The 20344-nt window shown below is 36.1% G+C and overlaps 1 protein-coding gene across 6 annotated transcripts in view; it reads left to right on the forward strand.

Moving 5' to 3' along the window:
* LOC132124180 (netrin-G1-like) overlaps positions 1-20344 on the forward strand; it is a 103943-nt gene that overhangs the window by 41761 nt on the left and 41838 nt on the right. For all 6 annotated transcript variants that reach the window (XM_059535072.1, XM_059535066.1, XM_059535069.1 and 3 more), the window contains exon 3: positions 9785-10428. In XM_059535072.1, coding sequence (XP_059391055.1) covers positions 9785-10428 — 644 coding nt within the window. The remainder of the gene's footprint in view (positions 1-9784; positions 10429-20344) is intronic.

Here is a 20344-nt window from a genome sequence, read left to right on the forward strand (position 1 = left end):
AATGGCTGAAAAATGACTTTTAAAATGCAAGCTTCAGCTGGCAGGAACAATTTGGGTCCATAGCGCAGATCTTTATAAGACATTATGAATTGAGGCCATTTGATTTACAGATCTCTATAAACAACCCTTGTCTCCTTCCATCTAGCCCATTACTATTATCATAAAAATATTAGTCTTTTGGAAACACTATAAAATTGAACACCTTACTAGGTGAAATGAGTTTTCTATCCTGGGCGCCCTCCAAGGAGGATTCGGTCAAAACAGAGACACTTTTTCATTCAGCCAGAGCAGTGTAGCAGGCTTGCAAAATATGAACGTCTGACTGAAGGAAGAAAACACAGAGGGAGAAGGGCTGAAGAAAGAGGAAATATGATCTGTCAGTCAGTTTGAGACAAGGCCAGGATTATCAGGTCTAAGACACCATGGACAGCCTTAGCCTCTACAACATCTGCTGCCATAGTAACCTACACCGTGGTCCCAGGCATGCACTGTGAATGATGCTTTGTTAAGCACCAAAAGACTTATGATGTGGATGATTCCAGTGGGTGGCTCATTGAAAGAGTTTGTAAATAGTTCTGTTAGAGCCAATTCATATGATTTAATCATTTGATCAACTGTTCCAGTCCAAGTGTTTTATAAAAGGGGATATATTGTGTATTGTGTAAATTATATACTTTTATCACATTTAATGTTTATAATATAGTACATTTATCCTTTTGTCATTCCAATAGAAATTCTGGTTCAGCATCTTGAGATATGTGGCCAATGCAATTCTAATTCAAGCTCATGAATTCAAAACGAGCCAATTCTTAATTTCTGAATTTGAACCCATTCTAAATGTTTTATCTAAAGCACCCTTAGAATTTTTGCTAACAGGCTTCTACATTTAAATAACCTCTGTTTAAAAGGTAAAATGTTTTAAATGTGAAATGAGTTACACACTAATATGTTTCATATTTGCTGTCATGTCCAATAAATTTGGTGCTTCCCCATCCTTCTGTACCAGCCTCTTCACAAAGCCTACATTGTGAATAGGGATGCAATGATACCATTTTTTTTTTAGAACCAATCCGATAACGAAAATTCTGATTATCTGCTGATACCGACACAATCCGAGACCAGCGCAGTTTTTTTTATTCAATGTAGAATTTCTATACTTCTCTGTGTTGACCTGATCATCACTCTTTTATGTGTTAAACACGATCTACTACATATAGACAACTTAATTTGAATGAAAAATAACAAATGAAACGAACATATAATCACAATCTATGACAAAAACATTATTATAAACTAGGTTAGTGGATAGTTCAGCAGCAAAATATACTCTAGAAAAATCAAAGGTGCACAATATTTTTTTTTTTTAAATGTAGTCAAATATTTCATTTACAAATAAAAGTGATGTCTAAAATATGGTAAAATGTTACACATTGCTCTTTGTATAGTTGTAAAATACATGAATGGAAAACAATTATATACATTTACTATATAGAAATATATATAAATGTATAGCACAGTAATAGAGGCAGCAACATGTGATAGATAGGGCAGAACAAGAAAGACTATTAATAATCTTTGATTGCTCAGAAAAGTATTATAATACTAAAGATGCCAATATAGAGCAGCACAGAGCAAATATGTGCATCCCGTGCGCAGAATGACGAGCTTGAAACAACACGTAGTCACAGTAAGCAGGCTGCGCAGCCCTCCGAGTCCACAAAGAAAAGTTGGATTTGGATCGGTCTTGTCTGACAGATACCCGATCCGCAGAAAATGCCAGTATCGGCTCGGATCAATGCATCCCTAATTGTGAAAGCTTCCCATCCATACTGAAATGACCCACAAAAACTGTTAAGGTCAGAGTGAAATTATTAGGGATGTTGCTTAAAAATAAAATTGGAAAAGCGATGCAGAGCGATATGCACTTAACAAAACTAGTAGTAGAAAAATGTTTGGCAAACATTCCTCACACTTAACTGTAGCTACTAATTGGAAAAAGTATCTTTTTCTAGTGTATGAAATACTAATACCTACTTCCTACTTCTTCCTTATTCTATTATTGGACAAAGAGAAATAGAGACCTGAATAGGTTTTTATATGAGTAGTTTCCATAAATGGATTAGCCAGGGAGCTTTGTGTTATAAATATTAGAGTATTTCTATAGTATATTAAACTCATTTATTTAAAAAGAGCAAGGAAATGCTGTTTCTCATGATACTGCATCCCTTTAAGGAGTGTACATTTGGTATGTCAGACTTTTGTTTAAATTTAGGGTATGTTTCATTTGGTATTTTCATTAGGGTATTTTACACATAGTAAGCCTAATGTGTGTGTGGTGATTCTGTGCTCTGTAATAATATTTAGTACTTTAATTGGCCGAAAGAGGTGCCGGTACTCTATTATAGCCTGTATATATATATATAGAGAGAGAGAGTTGGCGGTGCGCTCAAGAGCTATATTTGGAAGTGGCGGTACTGAGTACCGGTGCGTACCGGCCCACTTAAAGCACTGGTAATATTGCTGATTAGTTCTGGCAGATGTTGAAAAGAAAGAATGACTGAGTGAGGCAGGTCATCAGACAACTTTGTGTGGTATTTTTTATCTTTTGTGATGAGATCTAATGAGATCAGCTATGGGTGCTTCCCTGCATGTAAGGGCTTTTTATGAAGAAAATAAATGGACACTCTTTATGGCATTGAAAAGATGAAATAATTATTACCACTTGAAGTTGTGTTTAGTACTACTCAGAACATTAGGGGTGGAGCGTCTAACTTCGTTCTGACTTCATACATACACTCGTACACTCATTTTCAAGCAATCAAAGAGTTTGAAACTTTGGCCCTTACATTGCTGACCCAGCATAACAAACAGACACAAATGCAAGCTGGAGAGATTTTAGCTGTCACAGCACATCAGCTTGAGATCTGACATGTAATCACCCTAAATGCTAAATGGCAGCAGACAGCCATTAATAATTCCAGCAGTGGTGAGCTTTTGATAAACAACTGATGTAAGAAGTAGGCTTTATCTTCAAAGCTCGGCTCTCATGTGGCACATTACGTGCCTTACTATGTCCATTTTGTAAAAATGCAGGCAGATGTTCACTTTTCATTCCTCAAGGAATCACCTTGATATATTAGAATCCAGTAAGTGTGATCTGCATCTGTGAATTCAGCCTCTTTTTTCCCCTTTCTCACCGTGTGTCCATAGGGAAGTCACCCAGACTATATAAAATTATATGTTATGGCTTTTTTATAATACACAGTAGCACTATGCCATATTATACTGTCCACAATAATATCGGTATGAATTTCTACATGATAAAAAAGTTTCATAAAGCGATATTAATGACTATCAATGACTTGAAGAAGCGCTGTGCAAGACTGATCAGTGTATGACACCAAAGTATTGTGAGAGCGCTCCTAGAGCATATTCGAGTGCACACTCTTACCGTAAAAAATAGGCGAGGTTACTTTCTTTAGCAAAGTGGCATGGAGAATCACTTCTGGGATGCTTCTGAAATGTTCCGTGGCATGGCTGGTGTAAACACAAGCATTGACTATAGAGCGGTTGCGTCTGAGCCATAATGCGCCACAGATGCGTGCAGTATAAATAAGGGGTAGGTCACTCTCAGGGTATTTTGACATCATACACCGATCGGTCTGCTTCAAGTCGAACACACAGCTGCTGCTGCCACCATACAACAATAGATTTACACTTTGAATTATGTACTATGTCATCTATGACTGTAGCTCATCTGAAAATTATGAAACATCCCCTTCATTTTGTTTGCACTAATAAATGCTGCTGCCTGCCAGCTGCAATCACCATTAAAATATTTTTCTATATTTATTCCTATATTGTCTTAAATATCATTATCGCAAGTATTTCTGAAATATCGTGATAGAATTTTGAGACTATATCGCCCACCCCTAATACACAGAAGAAGTGAATGCAACAATTTTAATGTCTATCAAATCAAAACCATAAGTCAAAGTTGCATTACTGTATTGATTCATTATGTATTACTGTAGCACACATGGAGGACAAACTATGGGCAATAGCTTATAACTTACCATTGAAGGTTAGGTGTTTGTTGTAATGAGTATGAATAATAATAGTGATGAATGCAGGTCTTACTAGGTTTTATTAGCTCACATCTCTCACCTCATTTACTTGAAATATAATGATTAATAACACCAGAACCTGTGGGAACAGGTCTGTTTTAAAGTGATATGTGTGAATATGTGTTTAAGTTAAATAAAGGCAGAGGGTTTATGTGTCAATGTATTTGGCAGGTGGGGATTGAACTGAGCTTCAGTTTTTGTCTGCTATCCCGTCCTGCTGACCTCTAGTTTAAAAATGTGAATGTAATTCTTGATGGGATTTATCCTGGGGTCTATTACACACAGTAATCTGTGTTTCCTGTATTCAAGCAGCATTGCAGTGAAGCCCAAGTGTGTTTGTGGCTGTTCTTCAACACAAGCTCAAAGGTGCTTGCGAGAGCACAGAGGCAGATTGAAAAGGAGTCAGAGCTTTAATCAAACCGAGGGCCTTGGAGAAATCTATCCCTCCACCAAGGTCTCATTTATGGACAAATGATGGATTTAACCGCAGTCTAGGGAGGAAGAGTGAAACAGAAAGAGAAAAAGAGATCTAGGGAAATCACATGCCCAGACCCTCGTGTTTATTTGTAACACCTGCAAGCCGTGCTCTTAAAATCTAATCTTCTCCTTCGTAATTAAGTGACTAATGTCAAGTCATGTGAACATATTTTATTTAAATCATTTCATGTTAGCGGCAGGAAAAGAGATATGCAAATGGCCTGACCTGAGCCTGTCATGCGGTCTGGCAGAATGGCCTCTGACAGATTAGACATTAACATTTGAAACGATCGAGGAGAAATCGCTCTTCACACTCCTCTCCTTTAGCGGAGACAATTACACAGTAGATTTCACAGCGTGAGCACTGATCTCAGTGTGGCTGCTGCATAGTAATTTAATTTTCAATAAAACGATATTGATCTATTTGTCATTTCTGAAGAGCTCAAAACAGCCACAATCAAGTACGTGAAAAGCATGGCAAGAGAGTGATGGTACAGACAATATGCTTGCTGTGTTGGAATGCATATTGATGTGTGGGCATATGTGTGCGTGTGTGTACACAAATTTGCTCATATGTGTTCGTCAAAGGACCATCAAGTAGGAAAAGAAAGGAAAATATAGACAGACAGAGCAGTTTGTGATCTGGGTTGCATATCACAAACATCTGTCACACAAAAGGATTTGTTTGATTGGTTGTTCCTATATATTTCAGTCTGCTGTCAGCCACAGTAAATTTATTCTCGGTCATATCGGTGATCTGGTAATCTGAAGCCTTGCCTGCCAGTGGGACAGTCGTATCTCATTCACTTCTGCCCTTGACCAGTAATTCCCACCTAAATAATCATTTTTCATGTGGTTTGGTCAAAATTGGTACTAAACTACTACTATTGTCTTGACAGTAATGCTTTTGATGTCCTTTTACTCGTGACAGGGCTTCAGTGCATCTCTTTACACAATCTTCACAGACCACTTTGACCTCCACATAAAAAGTGCAGCAGATAGCGTCATGTTTGTGGATGTTTCATGTGGTTTTTAAGTAGTAGGGAAACCAGAACAAAGTAAAAATGGGGGGGGGGGGGACTATAGAACAGCTATAGTTTTCTTTATGTTGTGCCATACAACTCAATATAAAATATAATTTAACAGTGCTTGCAATTTAATGCCTTGTATTCCCAGGGCTTGCATTTTTTGTTGTTTATTTAAGCTGTGAATATTTCAATCCAAAATATTTCACACAGCTTTTCATAATTAAAAATTCTATAATTTATATTCACCATCCAGAATTCACTTCCAAAATATTGAGTCTGTTTAAAAATAAATCGCTTCCACAAATTCATTATTTCAAATTCAACAGAAAATTCACCATTGCACATCCGGGAGCTGCAGAAATAGCAGTAGAGCACCTAGAGCAGGTGGCGCAAGCGACTGTTGATGAAAACCGAAGCAACAGGTGGATTAAGTCATTCATTCACAAAAACTGATTTGCAGAAATAGAGCAAGTGCTAAGTAGAAGTTTTGATAATCGGGACCAGTATAAATGTGTGGAAAAGCTGATTGTGTGTATGTTTAATTCAACATCTTCCCTATTTCCTGTAGCCTACATGAAAGCAGCTTTCTCTACCACCAAGGAGATTATAATGCTATTTTACCCAACGCTGATGTACAGAACTAACATTAAATCTGAGAAAGACATATATTGCTTTCGGTTGCTTAGTTTCGGTAACTTGTCTCATGGCTTGTGTGAGCTGTGCTGTAATACTGGGGTTCTCCTCATATGTCACACTCCAGGATTCCCCAACAATGCGTAGAGCGTCAGTGCACTAATGCAGTGATTTAAGACCTCAGATATCAGAAAAAGCTTTACTGATAATTAGGCCAACAATAATACAATAAAACAAAATAAATAAATAAAACAATAATACAGGCAAGCAAACGAGGTCAGAAGAACGCAGAACAACTATGTTCAATTTCAGGACATAAAAATGCAAGCCCTCGAAATACAAGGCATTAAAATGCAAGCACTGTTAATGCAATGCATTATTTGTTCAGTTAGTGCTATTCAACATGCTTTTTTGTTTTAAAGACATGTGGCATTATTTCTCTTTTATAAATTACATTAAGATACATTTCCCTGACTCCATCCATCCATTCATCTATCTCTAAGGCCCATAAACCTTCAAACTTCAGGTCTTTTTAAACTTTTTTTTTTGTTACTTTCAATCAAGGCTTTGTCAAGGCAATACTGAATACTGAATGTTCATATTGACAGACTTTAATTATTAAATTAAATTAAATTAAATTTATGCATTTAGCAGAACATTTTATCCAAAGCGACTTACATTGCATTCAGGCTATCCATTTTTACCTATTATGTGTTCCCGGGGAATCGAACCCCCTACCTTGCACTTGATAACGCAGTGCTCTACCAATTGAGCTACAGGAACACATTATAAATTATATAATTAAAAGTTAGTTAAATTTCTTTGAGTTTTAATTTACTTTACCTTACTTTTAAATCTCAATTATTATTCACAACCCTGTTTCACTACCCAAGTATTGATAAGTCATGCAAATTCCCCTGTAATCACTGGCTGCAGTTCAAATGGTCAGTGGCAAACTGGGTCTTAGTTAATACTGTCTGATCTCCGAGAGTCATGCTACAATACCCTTCAGTGGCAAAGTTGCTGACGCTCCATAGAGTTCAGTGCACTGGGGAATGTTGACATGAGTCATGTGAAAGTGCCTTCAGTCTTGATCTTGCAATGTGTGAGATTATCAGCAGGAAAATAATGGGAGTCATTACTGAGAATAAGCGTACGCTGTTGATTGTGGCTGTAAAGAGGCAGGATTTTCAAATGGCTTTCACTTGTACTGTTCTGTTTAAGACAAATTATTGCTTTGATAATACATCTTCGTTCCACAGCGATATGTGATCAGCCGTGAGAAAAATGCTCAGCCAAGCGCTGAACAGACAAACAGTGTTTGTAGGATGGGTGGGTTTTTTAAGGCTGTGTTTAGGAAGCGAGTGTTAGTGTGATTCATGACAACTGCGTGTTTGTTGGTGTGAAATTACCCAGAACACATTTAATGGGGACAAAAGGCTTGGATTAGAACAAGCGCATGTGCAGGACATCTGTCTTTCTATTTTTCTTTCTCTTGTTTCGCTTTCTGTCTCTGGCCCTCTTTCTTGTTCATCTGACTTCATCAAGCTCTTTTTTTTTTTTTTTTTTTTTTTGTGTATGGGATCGACCTTATACGGTTTGGAGCCTTACACTATCATTAGCACCAATTCACAGAAAGACGTCTGCATTTCAAAACTGCACTCAGCCCTGGGTATCCTGATCAGTAGAGCATTAATAGAAACAATTACTGATCTTTGTCAGTGTGGCATCTATGTCAGTTTTTCTAATGCGAGTCAAACATTAATCCTTACATAAAGCTCTCAGTGGCATGAAAGAACTGGAAACTTGCTTTTCAGTGGCTGTGTTTAATTGTCATGTCTCTCTCTGATAAATGGGATGTTTGAAGTGACTGGGAAGAAACACCTAATTAATCTTTATAAGGCACTGCTGTGTGGCCTATTTCTTCAAAACAGCCTTTTCTTTTCTATGCAGCTGCAACACTACAGATTGTTATCCTGTGAAAAAAAAAAGTGCTCTGCATTTAAACCATCCAATTGCACACACACAGCAGTGAGTAGTGAACACACACACAATGATCAGTGGGAAGCCATTTTCCCATGGCACTCAGGGTTTTGGTACTGTACATTCACTCCCCCTACCTACAATCCCTGCCAGTACCAAGACTCAAACCCTTGACTTTTGGGTTACGAATCAGACTCGCTAACCATTAGGCTTTTTCACATGTCTGGGTCTCAATGATAGTGTTTTCATGACATGAAAAAAATAAATATATATAGCGAAAGGCTGATAACGGCAGTCAGTAGAGAGAACAATGTCAAATTTACCATCACTCCCATAGATGCTGTATTATAAACACAATCACATTAATGTTAACATTTATTTATTTATTTATTTGTAATTTGATGCACAGGTAATAATACAAAGTATAGGACTATAAATGTACATACAGTATATTAAAAAATAAAAAATATAATACAAAAAACTTTGGAGGATTTAAGATGCTGATGACCATTGAAATGCATCATCACAGTCTTGTGAAAACAGTCCATTATATTTTATATATATAAATCTGTTTTCATTACAGAAAATGTCATTAGGTAGCCAAAAAACAAATTGGTCCAGAGTCCTTCAGCAAACATTTTCTGATTGTATATACACACTAAGGTGTTAATAGGCTTTTTAATGCCTTGCTAAGCAGATTCAAGGAAATTCTGGGTGATGGTTGATTACTGGATTAAGTCAAAATGGTCCATCGTCAACTCTTTCTAGATATGGCATCAATGTAATTGTGTGCAGTTTGTTTGCCTGTTTTAATAGTCTGCCAGGAGGAAAAGTAAATGCTCACATCTCCTTAAAAAGTTGTGCAATTTGAGTTATCATTAATTTTCAAAACACAAACAAATTTTCAGCTTAATTTAGCTTATTTATTTGTGTAAGGGATTTGTTTAAATCACTTAATCACACACTCCAAGAATAAGCAATAGTGATATAGATACTTGCTAGCTAAATGTAGAGTGCTATAGACACCCATTAGTTTTTTTCTTCATAGTAGGTGTAGTGCCTAAAGCACACGCTAAGATAAAACAGCATGAATGAACAGCTCTGCCCTCTTTACTGGATGGTCTAGTGAGAGGCATGTGGACTCCACTGGTGGGTCATTTTCTTGTTCTTTATTATCATGGATTGATGGAACTTAAAACAGAGAATAATCTTCGACTGGTTTTACTGGTTGTCTGCATGAAGGAACTTAACTTTAAATGGCGCTATAAAAGATCTATGAGTCTTTGAGCGTTTAATGGACAGTCCTTATCCAGAATTAGCCAACAGCTGGAGAACAGATTCAACCACTGCTCCATATCCATAATATTGCTCATGTACCACCAAGGCCAGTGTCTTTGAAATATGAATAGTCTTCATTTCAATAGCCTGCACCAGCCTTTACTCCATATGTGCACACACATGAAAAAGCTAATTTAAAAGCACTTTTGTCTGGATACTCATTTAATTGTTGTCTTCTTTATTTGCTTTATCTTGTAGGAAAACCCCTATATGTGCAACAATGAGTGTGACTCAGCCACAGAAGAGCTGGCCCACCCACCTGAGCTGATGTTTGACCATGAGGGCCGCAACCCCACCACCTTCTGGCAGTCCACCTCCTGGAAGAAATACCCTAAACCTCTGGCAGTCAACATAACCCTGTCATGGAACAAGACCATTGAGCTTACCGATGATATTGTCATCACTTTTGAGTCGGGTCGGCCAGAGCAAATGGTTTTGGAGAAATCTCTGGACTATGGACGTAGCTGGCAGCCCTACCAGTTCTATGCTACCGACTGCCTTGATGCTTTCACTATGGAGCCCAAATCAGTGAGAGACATTACCCAGCACACGTTGCTGGACATCATCTGTACTGAGGAATATTCCAGAGGTTACGTGTGGAAGAACGACAAGACTGTACGGTTTGAAATCAAAGACCGTTTCGCACTGTTCGCCGGCCCCAAGCTGCACAATATGGCTTCGCTATATGGACAACTGGACACAACCAAGAACCTGAGAGACTTTTTCACCATTACTGACCTGCGCATACGTCTTCTCAGGCCTGCCACGGGCGCCACCATGGTGGATGAGTACAACCTTTCCAGATACTTCTACGCCATCTCTGGCATTAAAGTACATGGCAGGTAAGACATTTAACTCAGTTGGGAATTGTTGCCCTCAGCTCTTTTCTTTTTTCATTCAGTAGTTCTGTGTATTAGGAGCCAGGCAGGTGTACTTTGCTTTATATTTTAGGGGTATGTTTTGTAAGTAGGCTTGAGTTATTTCAACAGCTAGACAGAAGCAGTGTATCGGTCTTACAATTATTTTTAACAATATATAAAAAAGATCCTGGGGGAAACATTTAGTGTACACTGGGAATCATTCATTTCAGTGTGCATGTTTTTGTGGGGTTTTTTTCTCCAGAATGAGAACCTTAGTGACATTAGAAAGTTTTTTTTTTTTTGATTGTTCATGTTTTACTAAATTCTTGCATAGTAAGGATTTTTGCAGTGTTCTGAAATATATTTTCTCACTTGAAACCCTGTGATCAATCTCTAGACTGTGAAATTCACTGTTCTGACACCCAGGCTATAAACAGGGGTTCATTCTCTAATTATACACGTATCAGGGGCCATATCCACCTCCATCTCATCTCACCTTTACATTTTCATATATTTCAGTCTTAACAAGGAGATGATATTAAAGGGATAGTTCACCTTCAGTTGCTGGCCCCCATTGACTTCAATAGGATGGAAAAAAGAACACTACGCAAGTCAAGAGGGAACAGCAAGTCAAGGTGAACTATTCCTTAAACTTCAGCATCTGTCCCTGCCTGTCCATCTCATTAGTGTCTGAGGTCAATAATAAAGATGCTAATTAATTCAAAGTAAGTATATTTTAAAATATCTAATGTAGGTGAAACTTTCTGACATTTGCTTTATTTTATCTACACATGCTTTATTTTATTTTATTTTTATCTTTTAATAGTAAACATAACACAGGAAATTCTACAGTATTTCGTAAATAATTAGAAAAAGGGATCGTTTTATTATAGGGGAATTAAATAGCAGGAAGTAAGCAAAGACAGTCTATCCTATAATAGCAAACTTCACATCAGATTGCCGTGTTTCAAATGTGTGTGAATGTTTCTAAACCTGTTACTAGGTGAAGATGACAGTTGATCACAGAAGGCTGTACATTTTAAACTTCCGTCAAGGCTGTGTTCCCATTAATGGTGCACAGTGATGATCGGTGAGTGTCATCTCTGACGGATATTTATGAGAGCAGTGACTTGTCGTCTTGTTTCTAAAAAGGTAATCCAGAGTTCAGCAGTATGCGTGTTGTTGTGAGTTTTTCGTGACTCCCTGTCATGGAGAATCATGATTCATCTCCCTCCACATGCTCACAGGAAGCATATGCTCCTTCATCCGCTGAAATGTGTTTCTGCCTCACAGTGCATGAGCCACTAGAGTCTGGCAGGAGGCGGATGACCCCAAGCACAGGAATTCCTGATCTCAGTAGAGATTCAGTCTATATTGGTATGAAACAAAGGAGCCAAGATGCAGCCCTAGAACAGAGAGCTAAGTAGGTCAACAAAATGAAAGAAAAGAGAGAAGAAGGTACACTTTAGTCATGTGTCACACACTAATGTTTGTTGTGTGGAGATGCTGTTATTATTAATAATAATTTTTATTATATTTTTTAAAATAATCTTTTTATTAGGAGGGTCAAGTATATCATTTTTGGAAGAGCAGATTGATATCTAATAGTGGAAATAAATTGGAGTGGTTTTTGTTTGTATGGAAAACAGTTAAAAAAGAACAATTATGTTGCCCCTTTAACATCAGAAGTGACTTTGAACAATCACTTGTGAAAGCTATTAGATTGTAGACTATATTCTAAATGGACTACTAGCTTGCTTGAATTGTGCACTGTAAATATAAATGCATACACACTACCCAATATTTTTTTTAAATATATTTAAAATATATATGATTGCTATCTATGCATTTCAAAATATAAAGCAGTTAAATTATATTAATAATTGATTTAATTAATTAATAGATAGACTATTAATTATATTTATTTTGCATTTTCAGTTACATTTTTGTGGCTCAATTAAATTGCCATCTGGTTTATAAGTCACACTGGACATGGAAGTTTAAATAAGCTATTCCATGTAGTAAGCATTTTAGCAAATGTAGTAGGTCACATAATTAGCATACTTTGCACTGTATACATACTAGATACATCAGCAATAGTAATAGTTTATCTCTCTCCCTCTGGAAAACTGCATACAACACTTATTTATCCCTGTCCTTCCATGTCTTTCTTTTTCTTTCTTTAACTTCATTCCTCATTCCCCCCTCCATCTGTGTTTGATCAATAGAGTGTAATTAAAGGAGGGATGAAGCAGGCCCCTGCAGGAACAGCTTTAGTCAGACTCTGTCTCCTCTGACACACTGCTGGCCCTCACTCATTCTGATGTATAATGTATGCATTATACATCAACCCTCTCTCTCAACCATAGTCACTGCAGGAGAACCGAAGACTCCTACTGTTCCTTGTTAGCTTGCAGTGAAGAAAAAGAGGGGTGTAAATGTCTCATTCAACAGCCATAACTAAAAGACAATCTTTTAATTTGTGAATCACAACTGTCATGCTGTCTTTTTAGATTGATACATCATTTTGCTATACAATATAAACAGTCAGGACAGAAATTGAATTAGCAAATCTTAAAGAACAGCACTAACCCTCTGAGGTCTAAGGGTATTTTTGGGGCCTGGAGAAGTTTTGTCATGCCCTGACATTTGTGCTTTTTTCAGTTACTTATAAACATCTAATGGCTAAAGTCTTATCTCACTGTAATCAGCACAAACTGGGCTATAACAATATGTGAGCAGCATATGTACATGATTGTGTTTTTGAGAAAAAAAATGTTATGGATGGTTAGTGAAAAACAAAAAATGTTAAATCACTTGAATAAGGCCATAAAACACATACAGAACATTGGTTCCTGGGACTTTTGAGAACTGGAGCTTGTAGCCTAGAATTTTTCTTTCTAAATTATGTGAAAATCATATTGTTTACTCACTCACAGAAAACAATATATTGATTTAAATATTCTAAGACACTTTTTGTTTGGAAAAGTCATATGCGAGTAGGCGTCAACTATCATGAATATCATTGTGATTTACACCTGAGAAGACAAAGGCCAGCATAATGAGCTGCATAATGAGCCTTTCAGTCAGGTTTGTGACTGAGAGGGAAGAGTTACAAGAAAGAATGTGAGGACAAAATAAATGTATATAATTATATGTTTGTAGTTTATTTAGAATATATTTAATTATCCCACAACATAATGTAATATTCACTTCAAAGCTGATTTTTTTTTTTTTTTTGCATCATTACTCCAGTCACACAATCCTTCAGAAATCCTTTTAACAATCTGATTTTCTACAAAAATATATTATTATTATTATTATTATTATTATTATTATTATTATTATTATTAATATTGAAAAGAGCTGAGAATATTTTTGGGGAAGTTTTTTGGGGATAAATTGAAATAACAGCATTGTTTGTTACATTTGTTACATTTCCATTAAGTTGTTACATTTATATTATTTATGTCAAGCTTTTGAATGGTATAGTGTACATTGTTATTGAAAGTTCATAATGTTTCACTTGATTATACATTTAGTCAGGAATTATAGTTTGGAAAAAGTCTAACTAGTAAAATGTTTACACGTTATGTGAAAACTAGTACAAGTGTATAAATATAGTAAAAGAGATTTACTCATGTTTATGATCTCTGCTGAATAAAGCACTTCTTTTTTTCTGAGGAAATCCAAATAAAAAATTCTGAGGTAATCCACATCACATCTTCTTGGGGTTAATTATGTCTTATTCCTCACATCGCGAAGCAAAGAGTAAAATTAAAAACTTGAACTGTCTCACTGTGTTGTCTTCTGTTGTTTTGGCGTATTCAAGCCGCACGCTTCAGTGAAACATTAGAATCTCAAAAGCGCGTTCATCGCGGGGGCATGGTCGCATTAGAAGATAAAAAATGGATATCGTGTTGTTTTCATATGGATTACTTTATCACAGAATATTTGTTTTCGGCAGCACTTGTTTAGTTTAAAAGTAGACATGTCAAGCTTTGTATAGACATCTCTCCCATGTCTCTTTGTTGAGTATTCACTGAGTTACAGTTCATTTTAAAACCCTTTGAAGTCGATTAACGCGGATACGCGTTTTGAGTCATTGTCTCCTGATAACCCCGAAAAGAACTTAAATTACACTTTCAGTTTTAATCGTACAGATAGGAGCAATACATCAATCGAATCTGTAAAGGGTCTACTTTTTTTGGATACAGACATAATAACAACAAAACTTTGTGCACTTATAAAATAAAGATAACAAACAAGGTGTGCTGTCTGCAGCCTTTGTCTGCGCTGATCTTTATTTACAAACACGTCATTAAAATGAACTGTAACTCAGTGAATACTCAACGAAAATACATGAGAGAGATATCTATAGAAAGCTTGACATGTCTACTTTTAAACTAAACAAGTGCCGCCGAAAACAGATTTTCTGTGATAAAGTAATCCATATGAAAACAACGCGATGTCTGTTTTTCAAGTCTCCCTTCATTATATCTAATGTGACCACGCCCCCGCTCTGAACGCGCTATTCAGATTCAAACTGAAGCGCGCGGCTTGAATACGCCCATAACAGAAGAAAAAACAGCGGGACTGTTCTTCAAGTTGTTATGTTACTGTTTGCTTCACGATTAGAGGAATAAGACATAATTCACCCCAAAAAGATGTCATGTGGTTGAGGATTTGAGAAATGGATTTCCTCAGAAAAAAAGAATGAAGCACTTTATTCAGCAGAGATCATAAACATGAGTAAGTCTCTTTTTATTTATTTATATACTTGTACTAGTTTTCACATAACGTGTAAACATTTTACTAGTTAGACTTTTTCCAAAAGACTTTTTTCAAACTATAATTCCTGACTAAATATATAATCAAGTGAAACATTATGAAGTTTCAATAACAATATACAATACTATACCATTCAAAAGCTTGATGTAAATAATATAAATGTAACAAATAAATAACTGTAGGCTAACAAATGTAAAAACAATGCTGTTCTTTTAATTTATTCCCCCTAAAAAAACAAAAAAATATTCTCAGCTCTTTTCAACATTAATAATAATAATAATGATAATAATTATTATAATAATAATAACAACAATAAAGGTTTTTAGGTAGAAAATCAGATTGTTAAAAGGATTTCTGAAGGATTGTGTGACTGGAGTATTGATGCCAAAAAAATTGTTTGAAAGTCAGCTTTGATTGTTCCTGATAAACTGTTTAACTGCTTCCCCAAGTGGATATTAAAGTATGTTGTGGGATAATTAAATATATTCTAAATAAACTACAAACATAAAATTATATAGATTTATTTTGTTCTCACATTCTTTCTTGTAACTCTTCCCTCACAGTGGCACAGATGACTGAATGGCTCATTATGCAGCTCATTATGCAAAAATTGTAAATCACAATGATATTCATGATAGTTGACGCCTACTCGCATATGACTTTTACCAACAAAAAGTGTCTTAGAAAATTTAAATCAATATATTGTTTTCTGTGAGTGAGTAAACAATATGATTTTCACATAATTTAGAAAGAAAAATTCTAGGCTACAAGCTCCAGTTCTCAAAAATCCCGGGAACCAATGTTCTCTATGTGTTTTTTTGCCTTTTTCAAGTGTTTTAACATTTTTAGTTTTTCACTAACCACGCATAATATATTTTTTTCTCAAAAACACAATCATGTACATACATGCATTTTACATATTATTATAGCCCAGTTTGTGCTGTTTACAGTGAGATTAGACTTTACCCATTCAGATATTGATAAGAAACTGAAAAAAGCACAAATGTCAAGGCATGAAAAAACTTCTCCAGGCCCCAAAAATACCCTTAGACTCCAGAGGGTTAATGATGCATATCTAAATGAAGATCAGCTCAGACAAAGGCTGCAGACTGCACACCTTGTTTGTTATCTTTATTTTATAAGTGCACAGTTTTGTTGTTATTATGGCTGTATAAAAAAAAGTAGACCCTTTACAGATTCGATTGATGTATTGCTCTTATCTCTTATTAAAGTGTAATTTGAGTTATTTTCAGGGTTATCAAGAGAAAATGACTCATAATGTGTATGCGCGTTAATCAACTCGAAAGGGTTAATTGTGTTTAGTAGTTTGTGGTTCAGCGCACTGAGCAGGTCTTTCAGTGGCTTATAAACTTTTTGACATGTCTTTATTGACTAAAAGAGGAAGTATGTATAAATTAATTATGATAAAAATTATTTTTTATAGGGATGCACCAATGTATCGGCCGCCGATACTTATCTGCTGCTGTCTGCACTTTAATGCTAATCAAATAACAAAAGACAGAATATCGCACATTATTCTTGATTAAATAACTTTTGTAAGTGAAGCTGACCTCATCTGAATGATGACCTGATGTTTTATTAGGTTTATTGCATTCTTTTTCATGCCCCCCCCCCAAAAATTCACCAAAGAGCTAAACAAAAAACAGCACCAGAAGTGCACATTAAACTCTCTCCCTTTCTCTGTTTCATTATCATCAACATACAGCGTATAACAAAAAACACTTATTACAACTAACAGTTAACAAATATATGTATATATATTTGGGGGTGGGAAAGTGCTTAATAAATTGACAAACTTTAAATCCGAAGAACTGCGTGCTTTATCCATATAGCTCCATAGACTATATGGATACTAGAAAACCCATCAAAATAAGAGTCCCGCCTTAGTAAAGGAGATCTCATACATATTTAAACTTACAAAAAATATAAAAATGTATACAAAAACAAATTAGAAGATTAATGTCTGTTACAATAAAGAAGGATTAATATGTATTTAATCTATACAGTGAAGTGTTATTTTACATTTCTGTGCCTGAAAACTGCTAAACCTACCTAAAAAGCACTGTTTATTTAATGTGTAGCTTTGTTCTGTCTTATGTAGGCCTGCTAAATGTTAAATGGATCCAATCCATGTTCATTAAAAAAGTATGATGATGCAGCAATAAAACTGCTAGTATAATTAAATGCAGGTGTTTTTGAACTTTGCTGATTTAAAACATGATCAATTTACTATATAATTTGATGGCAAAATTCCTAATAAGAGAGGAAGTGATTTTATTAACATTTTTAAAATATATTTTTAACCCCAACCTCTCTCTCTCTGTGTGTGTGTGTATATATTTATTTATTTATTTATACACTGTATATTATTAAAAGTTAAACATTTAAAAAAATATATATTTTTAAAAAATTAAAAAACATCACCATTTTTTAATTTATTTCCTTTGTATGTTTACACAAGAAAACAGAGCTGTTACTCCATTTCAAATACATTTCTGTTATCTGTGCAAAACCGTTGCGTTTTTAGTTAGGCCCGGATATAGTTGTCTCCCTTTGGGATCGATGATGCAGTGATTGATTGTTTAATTGCGGTCCTCCTTGGCTGCTCATACAGGCATCCTTTCGCCAAGTCAATGTGCTTTTCTCTTTTTTTTTTTCCTTGCCTGCTTGGGCTGTGCTGAGGCCAGGAACCGGAGGACAGATAATCTATTTGTGCTAATTTCGAGAGTGCCCCCCAACCCCCGCCCTTTCCTGAATAAGTCATTCTGCACTGTATCTTCCTCTTGCCATCTCATGTGCTTTGCTCGGCACTTCAGCTCTTCCACATCAGCACATTTCATTGGTCCGGTCATCTGATGCTTCAGCAGTCTCCTGTTCCACATGCTCTTTCACCTCAAAACTTAATCTAATCATGTTATAACCTCCCGGCCACAGATGATAGCAATCTGATTTGCATTTCTCTGATTTTATTGAAAACATTTGATTTTGCGCTATTGTGATAGAAATGGAAGAATTCCTGTGCAACAATATCGGTTGATATGGAAACCAATTTAGATATATTCTATTTGACCTCTTAACACCATTGTGACTCAACTTCTCTGTTGTTCGTAAGCAGGCAGTTGTAGTTCTCAGAATGAAGAACAGCAGATAGGTCGCATCACTCAAGGTAATGGAAGGTGACACCCGGCTTGTCAGCCTGTTACCATTAGACCTGCAGAAGCTCGTTTTAAGCATCTTAACTAGTCACAAAACAGAAACACTGCCACTTCTGCAGTCCAGAAATCTCTCAGTTAATTTCTTTGTCTTTCCATCGCATCTCTTCCCTGTCTGTGTACCACCTGTGCATACTCTTTAACTTATTTATGGAAACAGATGTGCTTGTTGGTGTTTCACAGCCTGTGGTTTTCATCAGGTTTTATACAAAGAGCTTCACATAATGCCCAGAATATCCTGTCTGAGCACATGGGGCTCACTGTTCTGTCTCTATCCACCATCGCCTCCCCATATTAAGATACCCACTGCTTTGTGAGTTCCCCAAGCAAAGCACCTGCAGTCCATAGAGGCAGAAAAGAGTAGAAGGAGTGAGAAGGAGTGAGAATGGTTGTGCTGCAAAACAGAAGCAGAAAGCCCCATATCTGGGTATCCCAGCTGCCAGGTCCCAGATGTGTGTATGTGTGCATGTGAGTGTCGTGCTGGGCTTGATGCGTGACTGCCATGCTTGGTCAGAATTGAAAGAGGGAGGTCTAATCTATCTCTGTTCCATGTGGATCATTCTGCAGTTCACATGTTTAATTAGCTCAAGTAAAAAGTGCTGGTGTGCTCTTAGTTTGTCAGGCCAATTGATTTTATGAATTATAAAGGACCAATTTATGATGGCAAACTAAATTCAGTCAACACCCTGGAGGAAATATCTAATGAAAAATACCAATGAAATTGATTTTTAATTAATAGCAAGCTAATATTCAACTTTTACTTTTTAATACTAACCAATTAATTAAAAGGTATATTTGTTCCTAAGTATTTTTTATTTTTTTTCAACATTTGAGTGCCACTTGTACTGTGGCCGCAACACTGTGAGACAAGCACAGGAGAATACTATTAGAAAGTGTTAGAAAGGAGCTGTCTATCAGTCACACAGTCCACACTGTCAGTACTACTGACACTGCAGGTATTGTTATATATATATACAGTACAGACCAAAAGTTTGGACACACCTTCTCATTCAAAGAGTTTTCTTTAATTTCATGACTATGAAAATTGTAGAGTCACACTGAAGGCATCAAGGGCTATTTGACCAAGAAGGAGAGGGATGGGGTGCTGCGCCAGATGACCTGGCCTCCACAGTCACCGGACCTGAACCCAATCGAGATGGTTTAGGGTTGAGCTGGACCGCAGACAGAAGGCAAAAGGGCCAACAAGTGATAAGCATCTCTCGGGGAACTCCTTCAAGACTGTTGGAAGACCATTTCAGGTGACTACCTCTTGAAGCTCATCAAGAGAATGCCAAGAGTGTGCAAAGCAGTAATCAAAGCAAAAGGTGGCTACTTTGAAGAACCTAGAATATGACATATTTTCAGTTGTTTCACACTTTTTTGTTATGTATATAATTCCATATATAATTCCACATGTGTTAATTCATAGCTTTCAGTGTGAATCTACAATTTTCATAGTCATGAAAATAAATAAAACTCTTTGAATGAGAAGGTGTGTCCAAACTTTTGGTCTGTACTATATATATATATATAATTACAGTAGTGTGCAAAAATCTTAGGCTACTAGTATTTTCACCAACAAAAGATGTTTTTAAGTCAGTTATTTAAATTTTTTTGCTGTAGTGTGCCAATAGGACATAGTTTACATTTCCAAAAATTATTTTTGTCATTAAATGTAATTTTTATTTGCATACAGAGATCTGATCTCATCGTCATCCAGTCTGTGAAGAAACAGAACAAACTGAGACAGACTAAATCCAGAAGAACTGTGGCAATGTCTCCATTGTAAACCCTATTACTCATTTCACATGCGATTAAAAATATATCTCAAAATCAAAAGGGTAAAAACATTTTCAGTTGCTTTGTAAATAAAA

The sequence above is a fragment of the Carassius carassius genome, chromosome 42, assembly GCF_963082965.1.
Source record: "Carassius carassius chromosome 42, fCarCar2.1, whole genome shotgun sequence".
NCBI lineage: Eukaryota > Metazoa > Chordata > Actinopteri > Cypriniformes > Cyprinidae > Carassius > Carassius carassius.